This window comes from Dryas octopetala, chromosome 8 (assembly GCF_963921425.1).
Source record: "Dryas octopetala chromosome 8, drDryOcto1.1, whole genome shotgun sequence".
NCBI classification, from domain to species: domain Eukaryota; kingdom Viridiplantae; phylum Streptophyta; class Magnoliopsida; order Rosales; family Rosaceae; genus Dryas; species Dryas octopetala.
Window position 1 is genome coordinate 11,542,312 of NC_141373.1, and position 24,897 is coordinate 11,567,208.

General features: G+C 35.3%; 3 protein-coding genes across 4 annotated transcripts; all 3 read right to left on the bottom strand.

The window, feature by feature from the left end:
* Positions 1–1,984: 1,984 nt before the first annotated feature.
* LOC147277216 (GATA transcription factor 28-like) lies at positions 1,985–11,160 on the bottom strand. The gene is made up of 11 exons (XM_086252897.1): positions 10,778–11,160; positions 8,484–8,570; positions 8,256–8,389; positions 6,272–6,373; positions 5,974–6,088; positions 4,916–4,975; positions 3,936–4,004; positions 3,424–3,492; positions 3,025–3,105; positions 2,466–2,537; positions 1,985–2,355 (listed from the first exon to the last, which is right to left on the bottom strand). The coding sequence occupies exons 1-11, from the start codon at positions 11,039–11,041 to the stop codon at positions 2,305–2,307; spliced, it is 1,104 nt and encodes a 367-aa protein (XP_086109023.1). The 5' UTR covers positions 11,042–11,160; the 3' UTR covers positions 1,985–2,304.
* A 3,904-nt stretch (positions 11,161–15,064) lies between these two features.
* Positions 15,065–16,458, bottom strand: LOC147277217 (F-box/LRR-repeat protein At3g58900-like). Its single transcript, XM_086255205.1, has 2 exons — positions 15,254–16,458; positions 15,065–15,152 (listed from the first exon to the last, which is right to left on the bottom strand). The coding sequence occupies exons 1-2, from the start codon at positions 16,403–16,405 to the stop codon at positions 15,072–15,074; spliced, it is 1,233 nt and encodes a 410-aa protein (XP_086111331.1). The 5' UTR covers positions 16,406–16,458; the 3' UTR covers positions 15,065–15,071.
* A 422-nt stretch (positions 16,459–16,880) lies between these two features.
* On the bottom strand, positions 16,881–24,773 carry LOC147277218 (GATA transcription factor 24-like). 2 transcript variants are annotated; one of them, XM_086252898.1, is made up of 7 exons: positions 24,131–24,772; positions 23,359–23,442; positions 23,112–23,245; positions 20,959–21,081; positions 20,618–20,723; positions 17,702–17,773; positions 16,881–17,278 (listed from the first exon to the last, which is right to left on the bottom strand). In XM_086252898.1, exons 1-7 carry the CDS (start codon positions 24,404–24,406, stop codon positions 17,189–17,191), a joined length of 885 nt encoding a protein of 294 aa, XP_086109024.1. In that variant the 5' UTR covers positions 24,407–24,772; the 3' UTR covers positions 16,881–17,188. The 2 variants fall into 2 exon arrangements, with proteins under 2 accessions (XP_086109024.1, XP_086109025.1); XM_086252899.1 differs by having other exon boundaries at positions 17,265–17,401; positions 24,131–24,773.
* Positions 24,774–24,897: the final 124 nt, after the last annotated feature.

Below are 24,897 nucleotides of genomic sequence, written 5' to 3' on the forward strand. Positions count from 1 at the left end.
CACTTCCAATATAGCTACAGTACCCTCTCTATCAATTCATTTAGAGAGGGTACTGTAGCTACAGTAAAACTGTTTGATTATACCTCTAAATGAATTAATAGAATTAATAGAATTAAAAGGATTTAAAGAGAGTAAACAAAAAAGATTAAGATATTTTACGTACAATTGACGAATTATTTGTAAATATAAAGTTGTAGCGAGCATTAATCGATCAACAAATAAAGAATGAAGTTTACCTCTCATTCCTCCTTTTCGACAACTTTAGAGTTCATGAGGTTGTTCAAAAACTCCTCCACTGTAGCTTGTGTCGCATGCAAATTAGATTCATATGACAACCCTATAGTAGACTCCTTTTGTACTTTAGAATCACCATCACAATTACCTCGTGATATATATATATATATATATTCAAATTCTAATATTTACAAAAATGTTCTAAAGTTAACTGTATGATCGAACTCACTGGTTATTCTTCTGACGATCTTTCCTTTGTTCATTGCTCATTTCACTGGATATATCTCTTATAATATAAAATTAACCACCTCTATAATGTTGAGAGTAATGTGGAGCAATGTCCCACATCGGAAAACTAAGACTTAGCATATGTGCTTATAAGTCTTGGGCCTCTCCACCCATTGCCAATTGGTTTTGGGTTGGATGCTCTAATAAGGCTCAACGGCCACACGTGCTCCCACGTCACCTAATACAATTTGTTCACGTGTAAGGCTCAAAAATCTCGTCACACGTGCGGGGGCGTGTTGGGTTGGATGCTCTAATTCTATCATGGTATCAAAGCTTGGTTATTCGCGTGTAAGGCCCAACAGCCACACGTGCTCCCACATCACCCAATACAATTTGTTCACGTATAAGGCTCAAAATCTCGCCACACGTGCGAGGGCGTGTTGAGAGTAATGTGAAGCAATGTCCCACATCGGAAAACTAAGACTTAGCATATGTGCTTATAAGTCTTGGGCCTCTCCACCCATTGCCAATTGGTTTTGGATTGGATGCTCTAATTCTATCATATAATTGATCGGAAACATGTATTTGATCTTTCATGGCAATTGTACTGCATGAATCATTTCATTTTTAGAAAATACTATTACAAAACTATTTTACTTTTAAGCCATAATGGTGTAGAAATATATTACATATACAATATGAGAAGTACCCTTCAGAGTACCATAGAAAGAAATGGATGGTTACAATATGAGAAAAAACTTGATTATTAAAGCTTAATTAATACTTTGGCAGCTAAAAATGGGAGACTAGTAATATTTTACTGATGCCTTGATGTAATTATAAAAATTTTGGTTTTTTATTTTGATATGTTACAATCTTGATTATGAATTTTTATGATAGCTTTTGTAGGTATTTATCGATGTGAATATACATGAAGAGATAAAGTGCTCAATTTTTATGGTTCGCCTCAAACCCCAAAATCTCAGGGATACTAATCAAACAGACGAATTGGCTTTAAATTTTTAATACATTATTCACCAAGACACAATCAAAGGCCCTGGTAAACTGGAGCAGGTTGTTGGACAAATGTGCACTCATTGGTACAGAAGGTATGCAATCTGATTTTAAGCCCAATACTACAAAGTACAAACCGAATCGTGAACAATGCCTCCCCACATTTCCATGTTTGAAGCATTTCATAGCTTGGCCCCTTCTTCCTTGGGACATTTGCAGTCGGCTATTGCTCTACTTTCTGGTTTGGGCTTAATCAAAGCAGGTTGTTTTGCTCTCTGCTCATGCAGTCTTGTCCGTTGCTTTTTTTTTTTTTTTTTTTCATAATTATTAGTTGTTTTCTTTGGGCTCTGCCATCGTTTAATAGATTTACTTATCTATTTACCAACAAAAATAGAATGCTATTTATGAATATAAAAAATTGTAACGCAAGTAGGTAGCGGTGCATAAACAATGTCCTTCAAGACTGTTTGGTTATGGAAAAATTTGTAAGAATGCAACTCACTGTTACTGAACCAACTAGTCTAGACACTAACGTTTTCTAACAAAATCCAACCAAAGATAAGAACAGAGTCAAAAGGGCTAGCAACACGAGAAAGAAGAACAAAAACCATAAACTTAATTCACATTATATAACTGAGCTCCAAAACGAGTCTAGCTTCTAACATACACATGAGATTACTGTGTAAGATTTCTGCTGTCTATAAACATAAACCTAGGGCATGAGAATCCAATGTTAGTAGGGGGGCCACCAGCACTGCACCTTCATTCTGGCCAACAAGAAACCATGTCCTCTTTAAGGGTCTGTAGCCACAGGCACAGGGCATTATCTCAAGTTCCTGGCCAGCGAGTCTCGATGTTGCAGTCATAAAAATCAACAACCTGTATGTTTGTATTCATAAAACTTGCAGCTGTAGCATTTAAGGTTTAAACCCATTTCAAGCATATGGTTAGTCTCTTATATGTGATGTCAAGCTGCTAAAGACCGATACCTGCTCATCAAAGTTCGCAGGAATCTCAAATTCTGTCCCTGCGGCATTGGCAAATTCATCCAGATTCTCCTGCTGCAAGTACGTAAATAAGACAAATAAAGTTGAGTAGGGTAATTGCAACACTCTACATTACATTTTGGTTTACATTAGCCAAGATTTATGCTCACAAAAAAAATGCAGGAAATCTACTGAAAATATGAGACTTGCTATAGGAAGATGTAACTACCAGCTATATCAAAACGGATCAGGTCTCCCTCACACAGAGGGTTGCCCAACTATAATTACTGTATAACCTTATATTTTCCCCAGATCCAATTTATTTTAAGAGTGGTCTATTTATACAATTATTTACCTATGCAAATAACACCATGTAGCCTTACACATAACAGTCTATCAACATAACATGTCAAATATCTAGCAATAAAACACTGCCAGAATATACATATATATAAATGAAAACGGTGCAACCTAAAAAGAAAACTACCCAAAACTAACAAATGGAATCTTATCTAAGAATACTAGGCCACGACCTGGTTCAAGTTGAACCTCGAAACAGTACCTGCTCATCAAGGTTGACGGATGAATTCTCCATTTGGATGGATACGAGATCTGTAGCAGCTTCAGCTGTTTCCAGCATATCCTGCACATCAGATGACTAAATCTGATTAACAACTTAATTTGCAATAACTTGGAACAAACTATTACTTAATATTTTATTAGCATAATAACACAGAATGACCCCACACTTTCCAAACTTAAGCAATAGAACTCCATTGGTATACATATAGATTCAAGATCGTAATTAGCATTCTTAAAGAACTCTTCTTCTTGTTTAGCTATTGAAAGATGGATGATGGAAACATAAGAAACCAAATAGATTCTAGTGTATAATATTAAATCTGATAAACCCATGTAACCGATGTACTAATAGCTTTAGCTACATGGAAAAAAGTGCTACCTTGTCACCCAGCCTCAGAGGAGGGTTTTCAGTATCCAATGCAATAGGCTTAGTCTCCTCTGGGGTTTCCTGATGATACAAATTAGTAAGCATCAGTAAGTTATGCAACTACAGAGCATTCAAATTGTGCATCATGATTTAAACTATGCAGCTAGTATGTTTGTGTGGAACCAATCGCATAAATTTTCACTTCCACCAAATACACAAATTGAAAGAAGAAGCATTTTTACTCAAACAAGAAAATAACCCACACATACAAACCACAAAGAATAAGCTAATTTCACCCTTTCCAAAAACAAAAAAGGCTTAATTTGCACACTCATACAAGTATCACCAGAACACAAGAATTCTCAATTCTGTTGCCTGTTGACCAGAAGAAGACCTCTAGAAGATTCTTCAAGAACACAACATTAGGCAAAAGAAATTAACTGTATATCTAAGTGTCAGAAACTTCAGAACTGGTACTAATTAGTTCCATTTAACATTCACAATACCATTCTAAGAAATCATACCTGTTCATCCTGGTCCAGAAACATATTCTCCGGTTCTACCATTGAAGGCTTAATGTCAGCTGGAGTTTCCTTAAGAAAACATGTACACCATCATAAATGATTCCGAGTTAGATTTTCTCATAAGAAAGTATGAAATGTGAGATAACAAATGTAGAGGCAAAAAGTGACCATCAGTGATAATTCCGATTCATGATTACATTGACCAATACTCCAAGATAATATCTGACCCTAAATTAGAACTGCTCCAAATTAAAGAAACAGATTATTATCATTAGCTATAAATCTGTCACATTGACTTGGGCATGGATCTGGACAGTATTTTTGAAAGGCAAGGAGGAGGCTGTGGAGGCAAGGCAATGGTGAAATGCCACAGGCATCCGTGTTTATGGGTGGTCCAAATAGCGTAAGCCTCATACCCAGTAGGCGCGTTAAATGCACTATATCTGACAAGGCACACATTTTTGACACTTTAATTTGTTTTAAGAAATCTGCTAGACAAGACTTCAACCCCCATTTACCTGACATCCCACCAGATAGAAGCCCAAAAGAGTAAAAATAATAAATAAAAAAACCTAGCCCATGCGTTTCTTTCGACAGCCTCTAACACCCATGACCCATGCGGCCATGCCTGTATTATATGTTTTGGGTTCGACTATTATGCTTGCATGACAAGTAATACTTTTTTTAAGCCTTTTATATTTTTAAACTTATAATAATTCAGATACCGAAAAGCAGCCTCAATGCCTCCAGGCTTAGGCCTCGCCTTATGAGACATAAATGCCTTGCATCAAGCCTTTGCCTTCCAAGACATTGGTGTTGCGTGCGTGCATGTCATGTTTCAGGTGTCAGAAACACCTGTTATCATGGAATTTCCCTTATCTTAAAATGTCTCAAAGTCATGCAAATCCCCATGAATATAATTTTCAACATAATTTTCTGATTTGGCCACCTGTAGAGGCAACATAGTTTAAAATACATACCAGCTCATTATGGTCGAAAGGTACAGCCCTCCCTGCTTTCGTAAGATCTCTCAAAGTTCCCTTAAAGCCCAACAGAATCACGAGAAAAGGATAAGAAAAACATACGACAGACAAGAATCTTAAAGCAAATAAAGTTGTCAAAATGCTCACTACAGAAGAAAGTTAAAAGCAAAAATTGAGTACTATCATGATTGATGACTGCCAATGCACCACCATTTTAACAAGTTTGAGCAACAATATAGGTTGCTCTGAAGATAAAGGATGTACATGTAAAAGGTGATTACTGACATTTATGATTTATCCCTGCAGGACTCCACATAAACAGTTTCACACATGCAGTTTTGTATATACGGGGTAAGAAAACAAAATTTCCATGGACTTCAATCAAGTACTGAAATAATTCATAGTTGCTTTGATGAGAAAATTCTGACCAAAAGAAAAGATTTGATGAGAAATAGCAGAACATAAACCACTACCAGGAATAGCAATGGGAGAGTTCTACGGAGCAGCAAGTCAAGACAAACTGTTTCAAGTGAGCATCAACACTCCAGCAGTGGATTCAGCAATCTATTCCACTTACGAATTCAAATGCTACAGGACGTAAGTATTAGAAACAGCAGAATATTGTGTCAAGACAAAGGACTGCTGAAAGCCAAGTGGCTGTTTTCTTTTTTATTATTATTGTTGAAGCTGTTTCCTAAAGATTGGGCAATCTAGCAAATCAGATATCAAATATAACACATTTGAAGTCTCATAGATTGACAATAAGGTCAAACCTTCGCAAATGGCAATCACGTGATGCCAACTACCATTTAACATAAAATATCGACATACACAAAGCTTTCTGGATGTTGTTTCTTTCCTCCTAATTTTGGAAGTTCAAATTGAAAAGAAAATATTCACGCATTTGCAAACAGTAGAATTTTTAAATATATATGTCTAATTAGAATCACATTCATCATGACAAATGATTCCACATAAAATCCAGCACCAACTGAAAGCATGCATAAATACATGTTTATCATAAATAGTTACTACCCAGAACAGATAACACCTACCTTGTTTGCCCACATGAGACCACAAGCGTTACAGAGAGATCTTGGACCAGCTGGCCCTCGACGCATTGCTGGCGTAGACTTTTCACTGATACCACAGTGCTGACATCTACGTAAACTTTAGAATTGCAGACACCAGAAACGGAAGAAGTAGCATGTCAGCATTAACATGTGACAGAATAAGAACAGCAATCAAGCAGCATGAGGTCCTTACAAAAAAGTGGCAAAAGAAAGAAAGAATGAATGAATTATGCTACAAAAATTTCATATGTTAAGACTTAAGGGAAGAGTAGAAACTCACACAGATTCTGGACAAGAAGCGCCATCACTTGAATCACAGTTTCCAGCAGACATTTTGGAAGAGTCCTTTAATGATGCAAACTGTCCATTCTTGCGATACATCCTAGAAAGCAAGTAACATTATGAAAATAAAGAAATAAATAAGTAACTAGTACCAAATTCCAGAAGACCTTCCCTTTTTTCCAAAATATATTGCATAAATCAATATCTGTTCTCAGCTGTTGAAAAGTTAAAGATTATAATACACACAAAAAAAAAAACCAAACACATGCCTACACATGCATATACAAATATTGTACAAATGCCAGTGTATTATCAGAAAGTGGGACAGAATCCAAGAATTTCACTATCCAATTTTTGTCTGGGGTATGTATGAGTGAGAGGGAGAGAGCACCTCAAAACAACATTCAGTTATTGCATTATTATCATTGCTATTATAGAATGGCAATTCAAATCGCCTCTAAACTTATAATTTGAGTATAATTTCCTCATTAAAACTTGAAAAGCAATATTATAGAAGGTTGAAAAGTCACTTTTTTTTTTTGTCAAAAGGTTAAAAAGTCACTTAAATAATTTCAAATTGTTCTTATCAAGAAAACAATTTCCAGTTGTATACCTTCCCCTCCCTCTCAAAACCACCTTACAAGTTACACTAACTCCAAAACTACTACCATCCTCTCCATGTGTAACTTCCTTTTACGGATTAACTATCATTTTTTTAGTTTATACAAGTCAATGCATATACAATTTGGTCAAAAACCAGTGTTAACCAAGTTGTAAATATCACCAGATCTGGCACTAACGTATGTTGTGTTTATTAATAAAAGAACAAAGACAACCTGAGCATGTTAATGAAGGCAGTGGTTACACTCCCATAGAGCTTTGTTATACGCAAATAATATTACATTTGCGTGTGTATGTGTGTGAAAGATGAAGATCTTTTCTATAATCTCCAAGGTCACTACTGTACGAAAGATTAGGCATTGTTATGTTTCATAGGCTAAACTCTCTTGGAAAGAAAAAATGATGCTGATGCATTTACAAAAAGAGTTTCTCCCCTAGTCTGGCCTACAAGAAATTTTAAGCAAAAAATTAGAAGGATGAAAATAATAAAGAAACCCAGTCAATATAAATCGGATTTCTTAAGCAATTAAAAAAGGGAAAGAAGGCAAGTCTCTACAAAGGGCCTTCAGAGTTGCTTCAAAATGAACTTTTTCACTACTGTATTCCCAGAGCAAATAGATACATATAAGCTGTTGGGTACTCTACCTCAGTAATAACTAGATCTTCTAATTAGAAACTATAAAATTCTGAAATTTAGAATGGTAGAATGACGCTAGGCCATCATGACAGATAAGCCAACGTACTAAACAGGTAATGTACAGAAAATATGCCAAAATTAACTTTAAATTGGCAGGTTAATAAAATAAAGCTACATACAAATTCAGTACCAAAGAGACTAGACCACAGAGGTCCCCAGAAGCAACCCCCTGGCCCTGCATGAACAAAATCCATGTAATTTGATTTATTTGGTCACAAATATCAAATCATTTCTTTATCAACCAAATGAAGTAGAAATGATCAATGGGAGGCAAAGGGGCAAGGATCAACAAAAATATTGTATTTTAAAATCCAATAATTCACCAGGATCTCTGAGGAAATAATTTTTTTTTTTTTTTGGAGAAAAAAAAAATGGTGATAGAGGTTATGCATTCACACTAAAAAAGAAAAGAAAAAACAACTGTTTGTTGGGTAATGCAGGAGATGACAAAAACCTACTTCCTAAAAACACATTGTTTCTCACCATGAAATATTAAAGCGTGGGTCCACAGCTGTATTGTTCAAACCATAATTTTGGAGAAACATTCTGATAAAACCATCAAAATATTTTCAACAAGGAGCTACATTCAGTCACTATAACATCAGCCAGAAAAATAATATACTCCTTGTATTATGACGGAATTTATTAAGACAGGCTGAATTACCTTTGAGCAACCTCTTTTCGACAAGTGTATCGAATTTTCTTTTCAAAGCATCTCTCTTTCCGTTTTTCACGGAACCTAACAAGAGACGCAAATCTTCGCGAAAGTTTTGAGTTTCGTGAGATGTCACCAATACCCTAGAGTGTAATTTTAAAAAGACAAAAAAATTAGAGAAATATTAACTCCCGCAAAAGGGAAAACAAAGAGAAAGGTGACTTAATAGAGGAATACCCTGCTATTCTGTTGTGGCAGAGACTCGGAGCTAGGGACACTGCTGGGTATATCACGCTCTCCCAATAGAAATAGCACCGCTTGCACCTGTCATTGATATTCCCTAAAATAAGGCATTATTTACCCCAAAAGAAATCCAAGCAGCAGATTTATACAGCGTGATGGAATAGTGAACACTTTACATGCACTAGAGCTTGCATTATGCTTAAACCATTCCTCCATGCAAGTCACATATGCATAGCCAAAAAGCAAATCAAATTGAACCAAAAACTATTTAAGTCAACCACTATGCTTAACCATCGCATTTTTGCTGAGAGAAAATGCAAGTCTTACAAAAAGAAAACATAAAGTATATATTTTTCAGATCTAATTAAAATGGTGCCTTTCCACTGCCTGAGAGGAACAAGTTTATCTTCATTTACCACTTACTTGAGCATTTAAGAAATGTGTATTTTTTAAGCATTTAAGAAACTTATATTATAGTAATTAAAATAAATAATTGCCGTTATGGACTATTTTTTAGGTCCCCTAAAGATGGTGTCTTGCTCATGGATAACTCCTGGTAGCCTAAAGCTATGCTTTCCAGTCACAGGACATTAATACATTGCATGCAACTCGTTGAAGACAAATCCTAAATTATTTAGGACAAAAATATAGCTCCAAACACACAGATAAATTAGATAAACATATTTGTACCCACAGGCTAGATAATAATGAAGTCGTGATTCATTTGGTAAAGGCTCTCTATGTAAAATGTGATATTTGATAAAGAGAATATAACATCTTTAAATAAAATTATTTAATATTTAAGATGACCTTTAGAGACGAAAAATCAATACATATTAGCTCTATGAATGCATGGACTCAGCTTAACAAAAATCATATAACCAGGAGAACTGAAGAATGATGGAGAATTTTCATGGCTACAACAATGAGCTCGCCAGCCAAAGTTTAACCTATTATGTTTACTTCTTTTTTTCTTGGAGCTTATATTCTGCTTTTGTTACAGTGTATTGATCTCTTTCCAGAACTAATTAGTGTTCTTCTGTACACCTCAAAATTGAACCCACAAAAAAGGAGGCATAATACCTAGTTAAGCTGATACTAGACTATCAATGGTTGCTGAGTTTTTCAGTCAAAATCAACTCTCTGCTAAATGACAAATGAAACCTTACAATAATTCATCAAAGAATTCAAAATCTTGTTTTATGGAGAAAGGTATTTCTTTTCCAGCTGCAACTTTTTTCACTAAAGACTCAAATTTTGAAATATTTTGGCAATGTCTATATCAAGGCAAAGGAAGAACCAAAAAGTCCACTCCCTTGCAAGATCATAAGAAATAACACATATGTTTTTGAGAAATGAAGCACCCATTAAGCAAAACAAAATAGAACAATATAAAACAAAAAACTTCATTATGAAAACTTAAATGCAATACAAGCAACCATATGATTTTGTATGATATTTAAGATACCAAAATTTCACAATAAAAATGCATGACAAGGGATACAAAACAACTAATGATAAGTGTCTTAACAACAGATTACATGACTTGATATAATATATGATATGAAGAACATCATAAGTTCACATTTCTTATTTTGTTTACAGACTTGAGCAGATAAATTTTAAAGTGAAAAACTAACATTTCTCATCATACAAGGAACAAATGCATTAATTTTTTTAAAAACGAATAAATTATACTTTTTAGAAATTTTGAGAAAAACAGATTTCCTCTAATACAGCTAACATAGCAAGTTTGTTATTTTTCAAAAATTACTACAAAATGTTTGAGACTATACATTTAAATTTTTCTTCTTCTTAACAAGGCTTTTATTTATTGATATACGCACGGGTGACCATAGATAAACCATAGGAGCCAACCTCATAAAACATCTGCATTGTTTTTTTATTTTTTTATTTTTTTTTAAAGAAGACATCTGAATTCTAAAACTGTAATTATCCCAGAAACAATCCAAATTGGATAATCCAATAATCCGTTACCATTATTCCCCCCCCCCCCACGGTGACTAAGTCAAACTATCCAGTGCCAGCTCTACTAGCAAATATAAACTCAAGAAAATGTCTCACTGAATTGGTCCAATTGGAGGGTATCAAATAATAAGTAAATAGTTAAAATGTACGAACGCAGAATAGTAAGACTATATAATATATAATTAAGATCATAAAAAACGAGTCTCAAATTCGATTTTCCTCAGGTTTCTCGGAAACCAAACAGAGCCAAATGAACCAAACGCACTCAAAATGCAATTAATAAACAAAGGAAAGCTAACCTTCTGGGGAGTAACCGCGGGAAAAACGTAGACCTCGCCCTCGAAGGCAACGGTGAGCTCACTGGTCCGAGAAGGCAGGGCCGAATTGCAGCGACTCATAGTCATTTCAGAGCTTCTCCGAGCTTGGTTCCCTCCGTTCATGGCCGCCTCAGAAGCACTACCTCCTCGACCAAACTCCCCTTCCAACTCCACCGGTATCTGCACCAGTTGATCTTCTCCCTCGTAAGGCCTCGCTTGCAGTGGCTGCGCTTTCACCATCTCCATTTCTCAAGCATCACTCTTTCACTCTGCAAATTTTCTCGCTCTCCAAACAGAAACGAGAAAAACTTTAAACCCCTAAGAAAACGTGTTTTGGGTGACAGAGAGTGTGGACTGTATATACAGTGTTTGAGTGTATGTATACTTAAACGGTCTTAGAAAGTCATTATCATAATGAATTTATTTATGACGCCAAAAATAGCAAAAAATTGAAACCCGTGATTTTTGTGATTCTAGAATTGACTCCATTGATCCATTCAACCTTTTACAAGGAAGAAAACAGACCAAGAAAATTTTTCTATTTTTGTTTTTTGGTTTTGAGCGTGTGTGAAAGGATAAGATCGGAGCCATTGAGTCTGTCGATGGTGAGATTGGAGGCCACGTAAGGTTGAGTGAGGGTGGATCACGTGCTGTGGAGGGCGCGTGTCAGGTTATGTGACACGAGGGGAAGTGTAGGGAAGCCCACGCTGCATCACCGTTGATGAAGATCCAACGGTGGGTCCAATGGAAGGATGTGACACTTTGAAAATGGATGTACAATTGAATTCTCGTGGATAATAATGGGTTTAAAAGTTAGGAAACTTCGTTAGCAAATTTCATTTAAATTCATAAAATATTTCAATATTACATAATGACTATTATATAATTTTTTTTTTTTATAAAGGTTAAAGAATTTTTGAAATTATATCTCATTTTAGTCACTAAACTCAATCTACTTGATGATATCATGTATTTTAGTGCATTGAAGAATATTAATTTGCTCATCTCTTTTTTTCTTACTTATGGGCATAAAATTATGATGTTGTATTTAATTTAGTTTATGGTATAGAAATAAGGTGCATGGTATATAAATAAAATTTAGGGTTTAGAATTAGAGTTATGAAGTTTATGGTTGAGGATTTAGGTCTAGGATTTTGAGCTCTAAGTCATTTTGTTGTGTAACAATTAAATACAAACTTAATACAAATCTAAATCTGAATAGTAATTTATGTTTATTAATCTATTATAATTTATCTTTTTTCATTTTGATCAATAGTGACTAAAATAAAATTATGAAAAAGGACATTGATTAAAATGTAATTGTAAAAAATTTTATTAATTTATTTGTAATTAGCCATTGTCTTCCATTGTAATTTTAATAATTACTCTTTTTATCTAGCTTTTTAAAGATTTATAGTTTTAACCTCTTTTGTCCTGTACTGGTTAAATTATTAAACTAAATATCGGCATGCCACACATTTGTCGTACATGTAGTGCAATTTGACCATAAGACAATTTTGGTGGATTGGCATGTCACACATTTGTCACACATGTAGTGCAACTTGACCACATGTGACAGTTATGGTGGATTGTTCATTTGTGCTTGACCGTGTGTTAAACACATGTTCTGAGGTAAGTCAAAAGAGATTATGAATAAGTTTTTGTATTTAATAGGAATAGTCCATCCTAACAAAAAGAAATTGATGGGCCGGTTATAAACTTGTTGAAAGAGATTCACAATGTTCTTTTTTTTTTTTTTTTTGGGGTAAGAATTCACAATGTTCATCTTTAATTTGTTGAAAAGGTTCCTAAACACTTGTTTATTCTATGGCATAAAATTTAAATCCTATCACAATTAATTAAAAGATTATAAAAAGGGTGACCTAAGAGCACCGGTGGATTCAAGGTGGGGTTAATGGGGTCAAATCTCCCTCTAGATGAAAAATTTTGACCCCATGGTTCATGGCTTCTCCTTGAAGTTACTGGGATAAGAAATGGTGGAAGGTGTTTGTGAAAATGTTTGAAAGAGACAATGAGAAGAATAAGAGAGTGGATCACGTGTTTAGGAGGTGTGAATTTTTTTTTTTTTTAACTTAGACTTGTCAAAATGACGTCGTTTTGACAATTTTATTTAAAAAACAAAAATTGAAAGACTTAATATTCAGACAACACATATGTCGACAATCCTTTTTTGTCTTTCATATTAAAAATGAATAGGGCCCTAAATCCAAACCCAATTTGACTCTAGTCTCACCCAAACTCAATTCAACTCTTACGCATATGGTGAAACTTACCATCACAAAATGTGTCATTGTCATTGACTTTCACGCACTTGACTTGAATCTTGACCCTATAAACAATGATTCCTAGATCATCGCTACCTAAGAGCCGAACTAACCAGATCCTTCTAAGAGAAACCCCAATGTGGGTTTCAATTCAAGTCACTAAAATATATTAAAGTTGCAATATTGTAAGTAACTCATTTTAATTTTTAGTTGAACCCAATCCAATGGAGGGTTGCAACTCTATAGTTGAAAATGACACGTGGCACGATCCCATTGGATGTTTGACTGCCTATGTGGGTCGTACGTCCAAAATTAGAATAGGTAGGTGCTGCCTTGTGTAGGTCCTACGTCCAAAAGCAATTGCCAGGTCCTTTCTTTGCCTCTGCATTAGAAATCCAATTTTCAGCAAAGTAGCATCTTCTGCACCTGATCCAGTTATTAAGTGGGTCGAATCGGGCGGGTTGACCCGATTTTGGCACGAGCACAACTCATTTAAAGTCGGCTCTATCCGTTATTAAGTGGGTCGAATCGGACCAAGGTTTTCTATCTCATTGGGTCGGCTCAGCATGAACCTGTCTTGGATTGGATCAACCCATTTATATTAGTTTTTCAAATTTTTTTTTAAATTTAAAGACTAATTTTTAGTTTCATAAATAAAAATATTTTCAAAAAAGCTAAATACAATTATATATTAAATTACTAACTTATTTCATTAATTGCTATTTTTAAAAATTTATATTGATATTGTTAATTAATTTTAAAACTTAAGTTTTTTATTTATTAAATAATAATATAAATTAAAATAATTAATCGGCTCGAACCCGAGCCTAGCACAACATGTTATGGGATGGGCTGTGAGCCGGGTTGAGTTTAAGGTTTAAAATAATTAGGCCAAATTGGTCTAATTATTAAATGAATTGGCCCGAATACGGCACGAAGCACGAATAAATCGACTGATGTACACCTCTAGACCCAGTGCATTATGCTCTATCCACTTTCTCCACCAAAAAATAAGAAACCACTCATGTTCTTCAAAAAAAATGTTTAGTACAAGTGCACAACTAAAGGCAAATTTTGCTAGATAGTGTTAGACCCCATTGCATTCCTTGACTTGACTGAAGTGAAGCTTCGAACCACATAGCTTCAAAGGTATGTGAAGGGAGATTTTACCATAATATATTAGAACTCACAATAGGGAGATTTTTCAAAACTGGCTCTGGGTAATAGCACTGTACAATATTTCGAACATCAAAGTATGATCTTTATGTAAATTAGACCCAATAATTATTCCATAGCAAGTAAAAGAGATAAAATTATTCAAATACAGAAAAAGACTCAAGTAACATAGGAGAAAATAAAGTACCATTTCCACCTTCCTTCTCATCTAAGTCAAAACAATGAATTAATAACTAAAGAATTTTTTGCTTTAACTAATGAATATTTGGCTTTGGGTTAATCAAGAAAAGTTATTATATGTGACAATCGCAATCATACGTGACTATTCTCTCACAATATATATATATATATATATATAGAATTTATAAACTTTTATATGATGTAATCCATACGTAAATTATGAGAAAAAAGTTATATTGTGTTAAAATTCTATTGTGTGTGAGGAAAAGGTGTTTCAATCCAAAATTAGCAAATTTGGCATTGCTTATTGTCACGCACCAACTTGTGGGAAGTGTTAGAACTGAATTCAAACTTTCAAATTCCAATAATTTTTTGTTAACAGAAATCAGAATAACCCATTTTAATATTCTACTACCAATGTTTTAACAACTGTAAACCAGATAACTACAGTAGATCAGACAACCAACAACACTGGATGAGCCAAAATTGTAGCAAAAATTGATTCAGTTTTGGTAGAAATGGATATATGGTTGCAGCAAACAGCCAATGGATTGTACTATTGTAGATAGTAACTAAATCACAAGAGTACCTTCAATCAATTTTCTTTGTATTAATTATAGCTAATGATGGAATCTCTACTTCAGGTGCCAGCCAAAGCAGAACTTGGAATATGATGGAATACAGATCTCTCTAGAATTGTCTGGAAAGATGAGAGCCTACACCATTCAAACAACAAATTTAGAAGGGAAATCAACAATTGCACAACATGGAATAACAATTGTATACATAGAATGAAAATTGATTTAAAGTTATATACCTTTTCACAATCATGAATATGTAGGAATATTTTCTTGGAGCAATCAAGATTTTCAAGACATTCACTCAGAGCAGTAAAATGTTCCCATCTGTTGTTGAAGGTGTATTGTTCTGCATCCCAAAGTACTACTTTGGACTTGGATAGATTTGAAGCTTTCATAGAAATTACCCAGGACTTCAAATAACCACCGAAATCGAAAGAACACAGACTTGGAGTATGAATTGTGCCCTTGACACTACTAACTTGGCATGTTTCACACAATCCAAACTCTTTCAGGTTGATACCAAAGATGTTGATATACTTCAAGTTGCAGCATTCATCCAAGGTCAACCTCTCAATAAGGTCAAATTTCGAAACGAATGTGAAAGATTCAAGATTCACAGCTTCGACTTCAATAACAATACAACTGAGATACATAACTTCCAAGGACTTGAGACTCAAACTTGAGACCTTAATGTCATGCATGAAGCCAAAAGAGCACGAACTCATTGACAAGGACTCAAGAGAAGGGCAACCCGAAATCAAGCGGTTGAAATCAGAGTGACCCAATTGCACGAATTTGAGGGACATTGATTTCAAAGAGGGGAGGCTAATTTTTATAGGATCAGTCCTACTGTTGCTATTTATTCTCACATACTGCAAATTCATTGTAGTTATAGATTTTGCAGTGAGAAGGGTCTGTGGTAAGCAGTAGTAATCTAAGTAAAACTTTCTGTGAACAAGAGTCATGCCTAATTCTTTAACGTTTCTCTCAACTGCAAAATTCAACCACTCGTCTACCTCGAATTTGGCTCCGTAGTATCTCATGCGAAGCCTGAATGCGTCCAAGTGTTTGTCATTCTCGTGGCGTTTCAAACAGCTTCTCAAGAAGTCGATGAACAACTTTCTACGTTGATGGAACTCGAGTTTGTTGCTGTTGAATGATTTTATGCCCTCGTCGAAGTCCAAGACGGGGACCAAAGGCCATACGTCTGCCCATTGCTTGGAAGCAATGCTGGCGCGCACGGCGAGTTTAGTGGGAAGGAACCGGAGGATTTGGTGGATCGCAAGGTCTGGTAATTGAGGTATTTTGTTGTTCACAGCTTTTGTGTTTTGGTCATCATGCTCTTCCTTGGCTTCATCATCTTGCCTTCTCAGCTTTTTGTTCATCATATATTATTCGATTTTTGGTAGCTGCGGGTTGAATGTGGAAGAATGAGAAACTGAGAAACCTCTTCCCTCTTCTCACTTTTTAACGCTCGCTAGAAACCTTAACTAGGACTTGGGAGCTAGAAGTCTAGAGACAGTAGGAAGCAAGCATAATTGGGAAAAAAAAAAAAGGGGGACAAACCATAAACTATCCAAATTTTATAGTAAATTGAAAGAGTAATTTTTAATTTTTTCAATTTTGTCCTTATAATTGATTAACACTTGCAATTAATTGATGAAAATTTTAATTGGGGTTCCCTATAAAAATAACCCAAATTACACGTTTTGTACTTGAAAGTCACCAATATCAAGCCGCAATGCTCTTCCTAGATATTCATTTTGCGTCAATGCAAATTTACCACGTACTGGTCATACCTCTGAAAATAGGCTTCAACCCTCACCATGGATTTGGGGCCGGGGTGTTTGGGAACCCACAGAATTTCACAATAACAAGATTCCATAATTTCCATTTATCACTAAAAGCTTTGTAGATCATATTGTACAGAAGGAAAGAACTGGCAACAGCAGTGCTGCCTCTTTCAACCAGGATGATACAATGCAAATGCTACAATGACATGGGATTCTAAATTTGGTCCTCATACTTACATTACAAATAACAATAAGTTTTCAAGTTTTTTTATTTATTGCTCTAAGTCCCTAAACCATATGTACACTCAATACATACTACAGTCTATTTGACATCCTCTACAATGCAGAAAATGGCATACAATCTGGCTGCAAGGGACTTCATAATCTCCCTTCTGCAGCCATGGCTGAATTATCACTAATCTTAGCATCCATTGTTACTGCAGCCGAGTCATTAGCTTTGCCGTCATTCTGAAATAAACACCCGTGAGGAAAATTCCGTGTCTAAAAAAGGCCAAATTACACTTTTTGTCCCTTGTAGTTTGCTCCAGTTTTCACTTTCGCCCTTAAGTTCTAACTTTGGCAACTTTATTCCTGTAGTTACCAAACATTTGCAATTTTGGTACAAATCATTAAATCCTTCAATTCCGTCAATTTTAGGGCATGCGTTTATCATGTGTGGGGCATTTTAGTCAATAACCATCCAAATTTGCTAAAATTTTAACAATCTGTACCAAAATTGCAAATGTTTGGTAACTAAAGAGATAACTATATGGATAAAACTGAAAACCAAATCAAACTACAAGGACTAATAGTGTAATTTGGCCTATAAAAAATAACAAAGAATTTGTTTTCTTTTTCTTTTCTTTTTTTTGGTTGTATGAGGTGGTGTACCTGTTCAATCTCCTTTACAGAAGGATCATGGATACCTACATTTGAAACCTTAGGAATTTCTCTTAGAACTCCCTGCAAAATTTCGAGCATACATAGTAAGATGACTAAAAGAATCACCAGAAGAGGTTAGAAAATGAGAATGTCTAGTATAGTGTGCAGGAAATTAATGATCCCAATACAAGGATAAAGGAAGTCTTTTCTTCTCAAATGTGGTTTTTTTGTAGCCCAACAGGACTAATATGAATATAGGAAAAAAGAAAAAAAGACATAATGTTATGTATTTTAATAGGACATATATCATTTCTAAATTGTAGGATTAAAATCAAACAAGTAAAATAACAAAGATTTAGAGCATGCAAATAAATGGTATGTTTTTATACCACTGTTGAATCCAACGATTTAAAACATCATTCATACCTCCTGAACCACTCCTACACACACAAAGCCTCTATTAAAGTAAATAAAATAAGTGGCTAAAATAAGTACTCAATCCTGAACTAATAGATCCAGGATTAAAATGCACCCATTTTAAGTGTTTTAATCATAATTGTCAAAGGAGATGTAACAGCTCATAATGGGTTACTTATTTTACTTAACTTTTTTTGTTGCTAAAACCTTTATATATTTATCTCTCTTATCTCAATTTGGACGGATTACGTGGATTCTAGTTTCAATGTGAGGTTCAGATTAACTGTCTGGCAACATAATGTGTCATATACTTGGCAAGACAGTATTACCCTATACATATATACATATATGCATATTAGGGCCCTTCCGTTAAAGGATCTCTTAAATAAGTTTATTTAAGGGATCCCTCATGGGGCCCACTCCATAGAGTATTTTTATAATCGGAATCATCTATTTTTTTGGTCTCTATTGAATGATCATCCTTGCAAAAAATTAGAAAAATCGGAAACTATTTGACCGTTAATCAAATGGTCACAATTTCAAGTGTTTATATATAAGAGATTTATTCTAGGTTCTTAAATAAGGCACTACATTAGATATGGACGACTGAAATGCATTAAGATGTCAACCCACTGTACATCTTAGCCATCCATATCAAATCTGCCAACCAAGAAACAAGTCTTTATTTAAGTACCTTATTGGAGAATAATTATATGCATACATACAAGATCTATGACACTTTTTATGAATAAATGAAAATTTAATAATGGCATAGTGTGGGTGAAGGAAAACTATTAAAGCGCCAAGTTAAGGTTGAGAAGAATTTAATAATCTTATGATTATAACCTGAAAACCTCTGAAAAACACTTGTAATTAATTCACATAGGAAAAGTGAAATTAAAAGGAGCAGAAGCGGAGATCATGAACATGGTCAATTGCTTATTTTAACAATCCTTGTTCATTCAAATAACTACATTTCAATATGCATACTAGTAACTATTAAGACCAAATGCTTAGAAAAAATATTTATGAACTTTTGTTTTTGGTACACATTATTTATAAAGTCAAATACATCATCTTGTAAAGCCTTGCAAACAGAGAAATATTCATTCAAAAATTTCATCACCATTAAAAGATGAGGAGTCTCACCTCAAACAATAAATGAATGCAGTTTTAATTTCATTCAAAGTTTATTTGTTAATTTATTTATTGCAAGAGGGGTACTGTGGCTATTCTGAGCAGCCATGGATGTAAACATCAAAACTTATGGACCTTGTAGTTAATACATTTTGGAAAAGTGTAGTGTAGCTTTCATACAAGTCCTTCGAACAGATTGAGCTATCAGTTTTTTCAGTACTTGGTTAATTTCTCGTCTTAAATGATGTTTCCTCTAACATTTGACCTCGTGCATTCATCACTCAATCTTTCCTATGTGCTACAGGTCTATCATTCTTGGATGGATATGTTGTCGCTCATCTACGTGACAACCCAGCATCCCATATCATGATGCACTTTGCCTCTTACCCACCCAACACCTAAAACCATGACATACTGTTGGAATCTTAGTTTCGTTATCAGGATTTCCCTTTAAATTTAAGAGTCATGCTTTACCATCCCCAAACTGCTCTGTCCATCCCACTTAAGAAGATAATTACATTTAAATCATCCTATAAAATTAAGTAAAAGGACAAACTGGAGTTAAGAAAACCTAAGGCTAACATTGGTGCCCATGGCGGCCATGAGTCCATGACAGCTGCTATTCAAAGCTAACAAAAGAAAATTATGGTTAAGGTTTAGGGGTATTTCGGGAATATTGGTGGGTGGATTAAGTGATATGATATTTTTTTTAAATGGGTGGACAGAGCAGTTTGAGGAATGATAATATCATCACTCTAATTGAATTAGGTAAATCACATTGCACTCTGATCTACATATGATTTAAATATCACCTTAGATCAAGAGGAGTACGCCTTTTTCTATACATCGAATTCCACCATAACCTGCTAAACTCCTACAATTGAGAAACTGTGTACATTCTGCAGTTATATACTTCATATTCTATATCATTTCTCCTGTTTAAGTACCCTCCTCTAGTTTGTGACCTAATGTTTTTCAGAAAACAACATAAGCCTCAGGACTTTTCTCGAACATGTACCACTTTGATCATAACTACTATCTCCAATCCAAGATAGGGTACCTAAACTTATTTCAAAAGAAACATACACATTACATAGGAGGAGTAGGAGCAGTGCAGAGTTGCTTTTAACGATAATGTTTGATTGGCACAAACCCCAATGAAGCCCATTAAGATTGTAGTCTCGGTCAAAGAATCCTTAATCACCATTAAACCCAACCAAAATCATTGAAAATGATCAACAAGACAATTATGACAATGCAAACAATATAATGTATCATTGGCACTCAATATATAAATATTTTAGATATGCAGACATTTCAGTGCAGCGGACATAAAATATCAAATAACTAAGTACTTATAATTACTCAAACCTTGTTGGCCCACTTAAGCCCGCACGCATTACATAGAGTCCTTGGACCAGCTGGCCCACGACGCATCATTGGAGTTGACTTTGAACTTATTCCACAGTGTGTACACCTGGACAGACATTAAGCAAAGAATTTTAGCAAACAGAGAAAATCAGTATTTCTCTTGATATAGCAAAAAAATCTCAAGTACAAAACTTGTATAGAACATCAGGATGTCAGTGCAACATAAAGCATTACAGATTGCCTTCAAGGAGAAAGAATAGACAGGAAATTGGAAGACTCAATCTAATGGTCCTCATAATATAAAGGGAGTAACAAAGATTGGAAGATGGATTGACACTCACGAAGATTCCTGAATGCTCTCATCTTGTCCAGATCCCTGTGCTGCATTCCAACCAGATGAATCCGGGCCCACATCATCAGAACTAGCTTTGGATGATGTAAACTGACCCTTCTTACGCTGCATCCTAAAATATCCACACATGATATATTAAAAGACGGCTAGAACGAAAAGGATTCTGGTACAGCAAAAACGCCAATGAATAAACAAAAAGAATATAAAAGGCTGAGAAAATAAGTGCTCTTCCACTAATATTATCATAATAAATCAAAAGAGCTATGCCTTTGTTTCTTTACTTCAGAAGTCCACTATCAAAACCAGTAACTAGTAACTAAGAAGTACAAAGATGCTCTGGTAGTAACTAGTGGTCTTCTTTCCTCTTATCATATCAATAGTTCCTTGTGTATTCTTTGAGATAGCCTAGTGAATTGTTTCGTGCTTAGTACACTTTAGGCTATCGACCCCTTACATTCATTCATCCTTCAGATTTTGGATTTGTGCCTAGGGTGCTCAAGAAGACAAGTGAATTGGTTGTGTGGAGAATTGTAGATTCGTGCCTTGGATGTGATTGACGAGCATGGAGTGTTTGTCCCATGGTCTAAGAAGACAAATTGGCAAACCAGTGCGGTGTTCACAAAGTTGATCCTTGAAGACAGGAGTTGCAGACTAGCAGCAGTATGATTGTGCAAAAAACATGGCTATCACTGTGAGTCAAGGGAAAGTAAGTCCAGTCCAGTCTTAGTAGATTCGTTTCAACTGGACTAGATCCCATGATTTTCTCAAGGGTTCTCCATTAAAAAATCCTTTGTGCATTGGTTTGTATTTGTGATTTGACTTTGTGAGAATTAAGTAACTCTTTATTATATGTATATGCTCTGATAAACATAGCATTGGGTTGATAATATGCTAAGTTGTTCAATTTGATTGTGTCATGACTGTAGGCTGCTAATCAGCCAATTTCTTAAATTAAGACATCTAATTGTTTGTAATTACCAATTAGCTTACATTAAAAGTGTTGATTGTTTGCAATCACAAATTAACTTAAATTAAGGGCACAACATTAGGACAGAATTGAGGGAAAGTTTAAGTACTGGTGCTCGATAGAAACCACTGTATTGTACCCCATTTAAAATGCAATATGTAGACTTCCCTCTTCCTTCAAATTTTCTTTCAACATGGTATCAGATCCTCCTAAGGAAAAATTATCAATGTTCTAAAAATCGCTAGGCTGTAGGCGGGCGGCGGGAGGGGGCCTAGCATCTAGGAGCCTAGGCGGGGCTAAGCAGTTTTTTTATTAGTACTAGTATTAGCCTAGGGGGGCCTTACTAACTTCATACAAGAGAGAAATTGTTACTTGTTATTAGTACTTTGTGCTTAAAAATGCTTGAAAAATAATTAATAATTAAAAAACGCCTAGGTGTTAATCGGGGCGGCTGGCCAACGCGTAGTGCCTAGGCGCCGCCTAGAGGGATTTTTAGAACACTGAAAATTATTGGGTATAACCGATATACAGCCACGTAGTATAACTAATCCAATATGTAAGGATATTATTGGACAATGTGTTTATATTTGTAAGGTATAGTATTAATAACATCCACTCATATTATAACACATAAACTGGTTATACCACGCGGCAATGTATCGGTTATACAGAAAAATTTCTTCATCTTAAGACCTAAGCCCATGGCTACCCTTACCCTACTTTGACCACACAAAAGGTTAAAATACAAATTAAAAAGAAGAAGAAGAAGAATAAGAAGAAAAAGTGCTTATCTCTCGCTACTATGCGATAGATATCATTAAATATTCTCGTCTCAATTCCTCGTCCAGTTTTGTGTCTCCCTTGGTTCTCATCTTGCTCGGATCGCGTCTCGATTCTCGTATCTCTATCTTGTGGTCCAATGTTTTCTTAAAGCTCATACACATGCTTCCAACTCTATTTGAGTATTTGCAGGAAGCTGGGAGTATTGATATCTACTCTCCAACTTGACGGGGAGTGTAGGCTGCTAACAAGCCAATTTCTAAACTTAAACTTAAGATATCTGATTGTTTGTAATACCAATTAGCTTAAATTAAGAGAGTTGATTGTTTGTAATTACAAATTAGCTTAATGATTTTTTTTATTGATGAAGAAAAAAGTCAATGATCTTCCAATACCTGAGCGCAACTTCTTTCCGCACATTGTAACGAATTTTCTTATCAAAACAACGTTCTTTTCTCTTCTCGCGGAACCGACTTAAAGATGCAGCTCTCTGGGGTTGAATTGGCTTTGCAGATAAGTCATTCATACCCTGGAAGAGATGTAATTATAGCACTGAAATGAAGAAATAGAGAAAGAGTAACACCAACTGAAAGACAACAAATTACGAGAGAACTTGCATGATTTATATAGATAACTACATACTTGCTGGTTAAGAGGAACTGGCCCCGTGGCAGGAATGCCAGAAGGGATTTCATATCCGCCCAAAAGTAGCAGTACCGCCTGCACCTGTGAAAATCAACCACAGAAGCAACAAAGGAAAAAAATTAACCACATAAAAAGCCCAACTCTCTCATGTCACTCCCTCACATTCACACCTAAAGCACCAAATTCAATTCATAGGACAGATTGCCCATTCTTAAAAAAATAAACAACCCACTTTATGATGTTCAGCAAACATTGAACCCCTGAAAGAACTTCTTTGTTACATAATGCAATCAAACAGAAAATTGCTTTATTAGTTGAAAATTTAACAGACTAATTAATTTTTATTTACAAGCTCATAGCTCCACAATGACATGTTTTCTTCAACGTAACAAGTTCAAAATAAAAAATAAATGTAGTTCTCACACAATCAACTGCTAATGAACTACCTTATCGCACAGAACACACGGAACACTTAAAACCTATAATTGACGAAGGTACAATGGAAAAACTCATCCTGATACCGCAGCCACATAAACAATATAGTATGATTCACAGAACTAATGAAGAGGCTTTTTCTAAGGGAAAGTAAGCCATTTCTGGCAGAGAGCCAAGAACAAAACAACAACCCATGAGACTAAACAGCATTATAACACAGAAAAACAAAGCGGAAATTCCAAAAGCATATGGGAATGCCAAACCGCTACAAGTGAATCACTACCAGAGCACAATTCACCCAAATTGAACACTACCCAGAAGCGAAAAAACTCACCTTATCTGGCGAAACGGCATCGAAGACGTAAACCTCGCCCTGAAACGACAGGGTCAGCTGGTCAGAGACATTGTTTGCGGCCACAGGAGGAGGGTATTCGCAGTTGGGAAGGTAGAGTGCATTGGAAGGAACGACTGTACTATCTTCTTCGAAGCGTATGTTGGGGTTGTCTATGGACTCTTCAACGTCGTCGTCTTGGTCATCGACTTGGTTACTCTGCATGACGACGACTGCTCCTGTGCCGTACATTGAAGCCTGGTGATTGGATTCTGACATTTCTATAGCTTTACATTACAGCTCAAGATCCAACTCACCAAAAATTTCACAAACGATAAAAAGTCCAGCACCCAAATTAGAAATGAGAATTTATAGCAAAAATTGAAAAATTAAAACCCTAGAATTGAAACAAAGGAAGAAAACCCACGACCCCACCTCCACGCCCAATTCAAAAGCGCTTCAGAGATTTAAAAATAAAAATTAAAATATCTAAGAACTGACATTTAATTGGGAATTCAAAACCCTAATATTATTAGATTTGATTGCAAAAAAGAAAAGTTGTCTGGGAGCAAAGAATGAGGGGATGAATTTGGGAATTCAATCTGCTTTGGGAGGTGAAGAGAAGGTGGTGGGATGGGGAAGGAGTTGAGGATGAAGGGGTTGGGAAAAATGACCCTACAGGATTCGCGTATTTACGGAATATGCCAGTGGAGTTGGCCACTTGTCAGTTGGTAGTTGTACTTTGTTAGTTTAGTTGTTACAGTTACTGT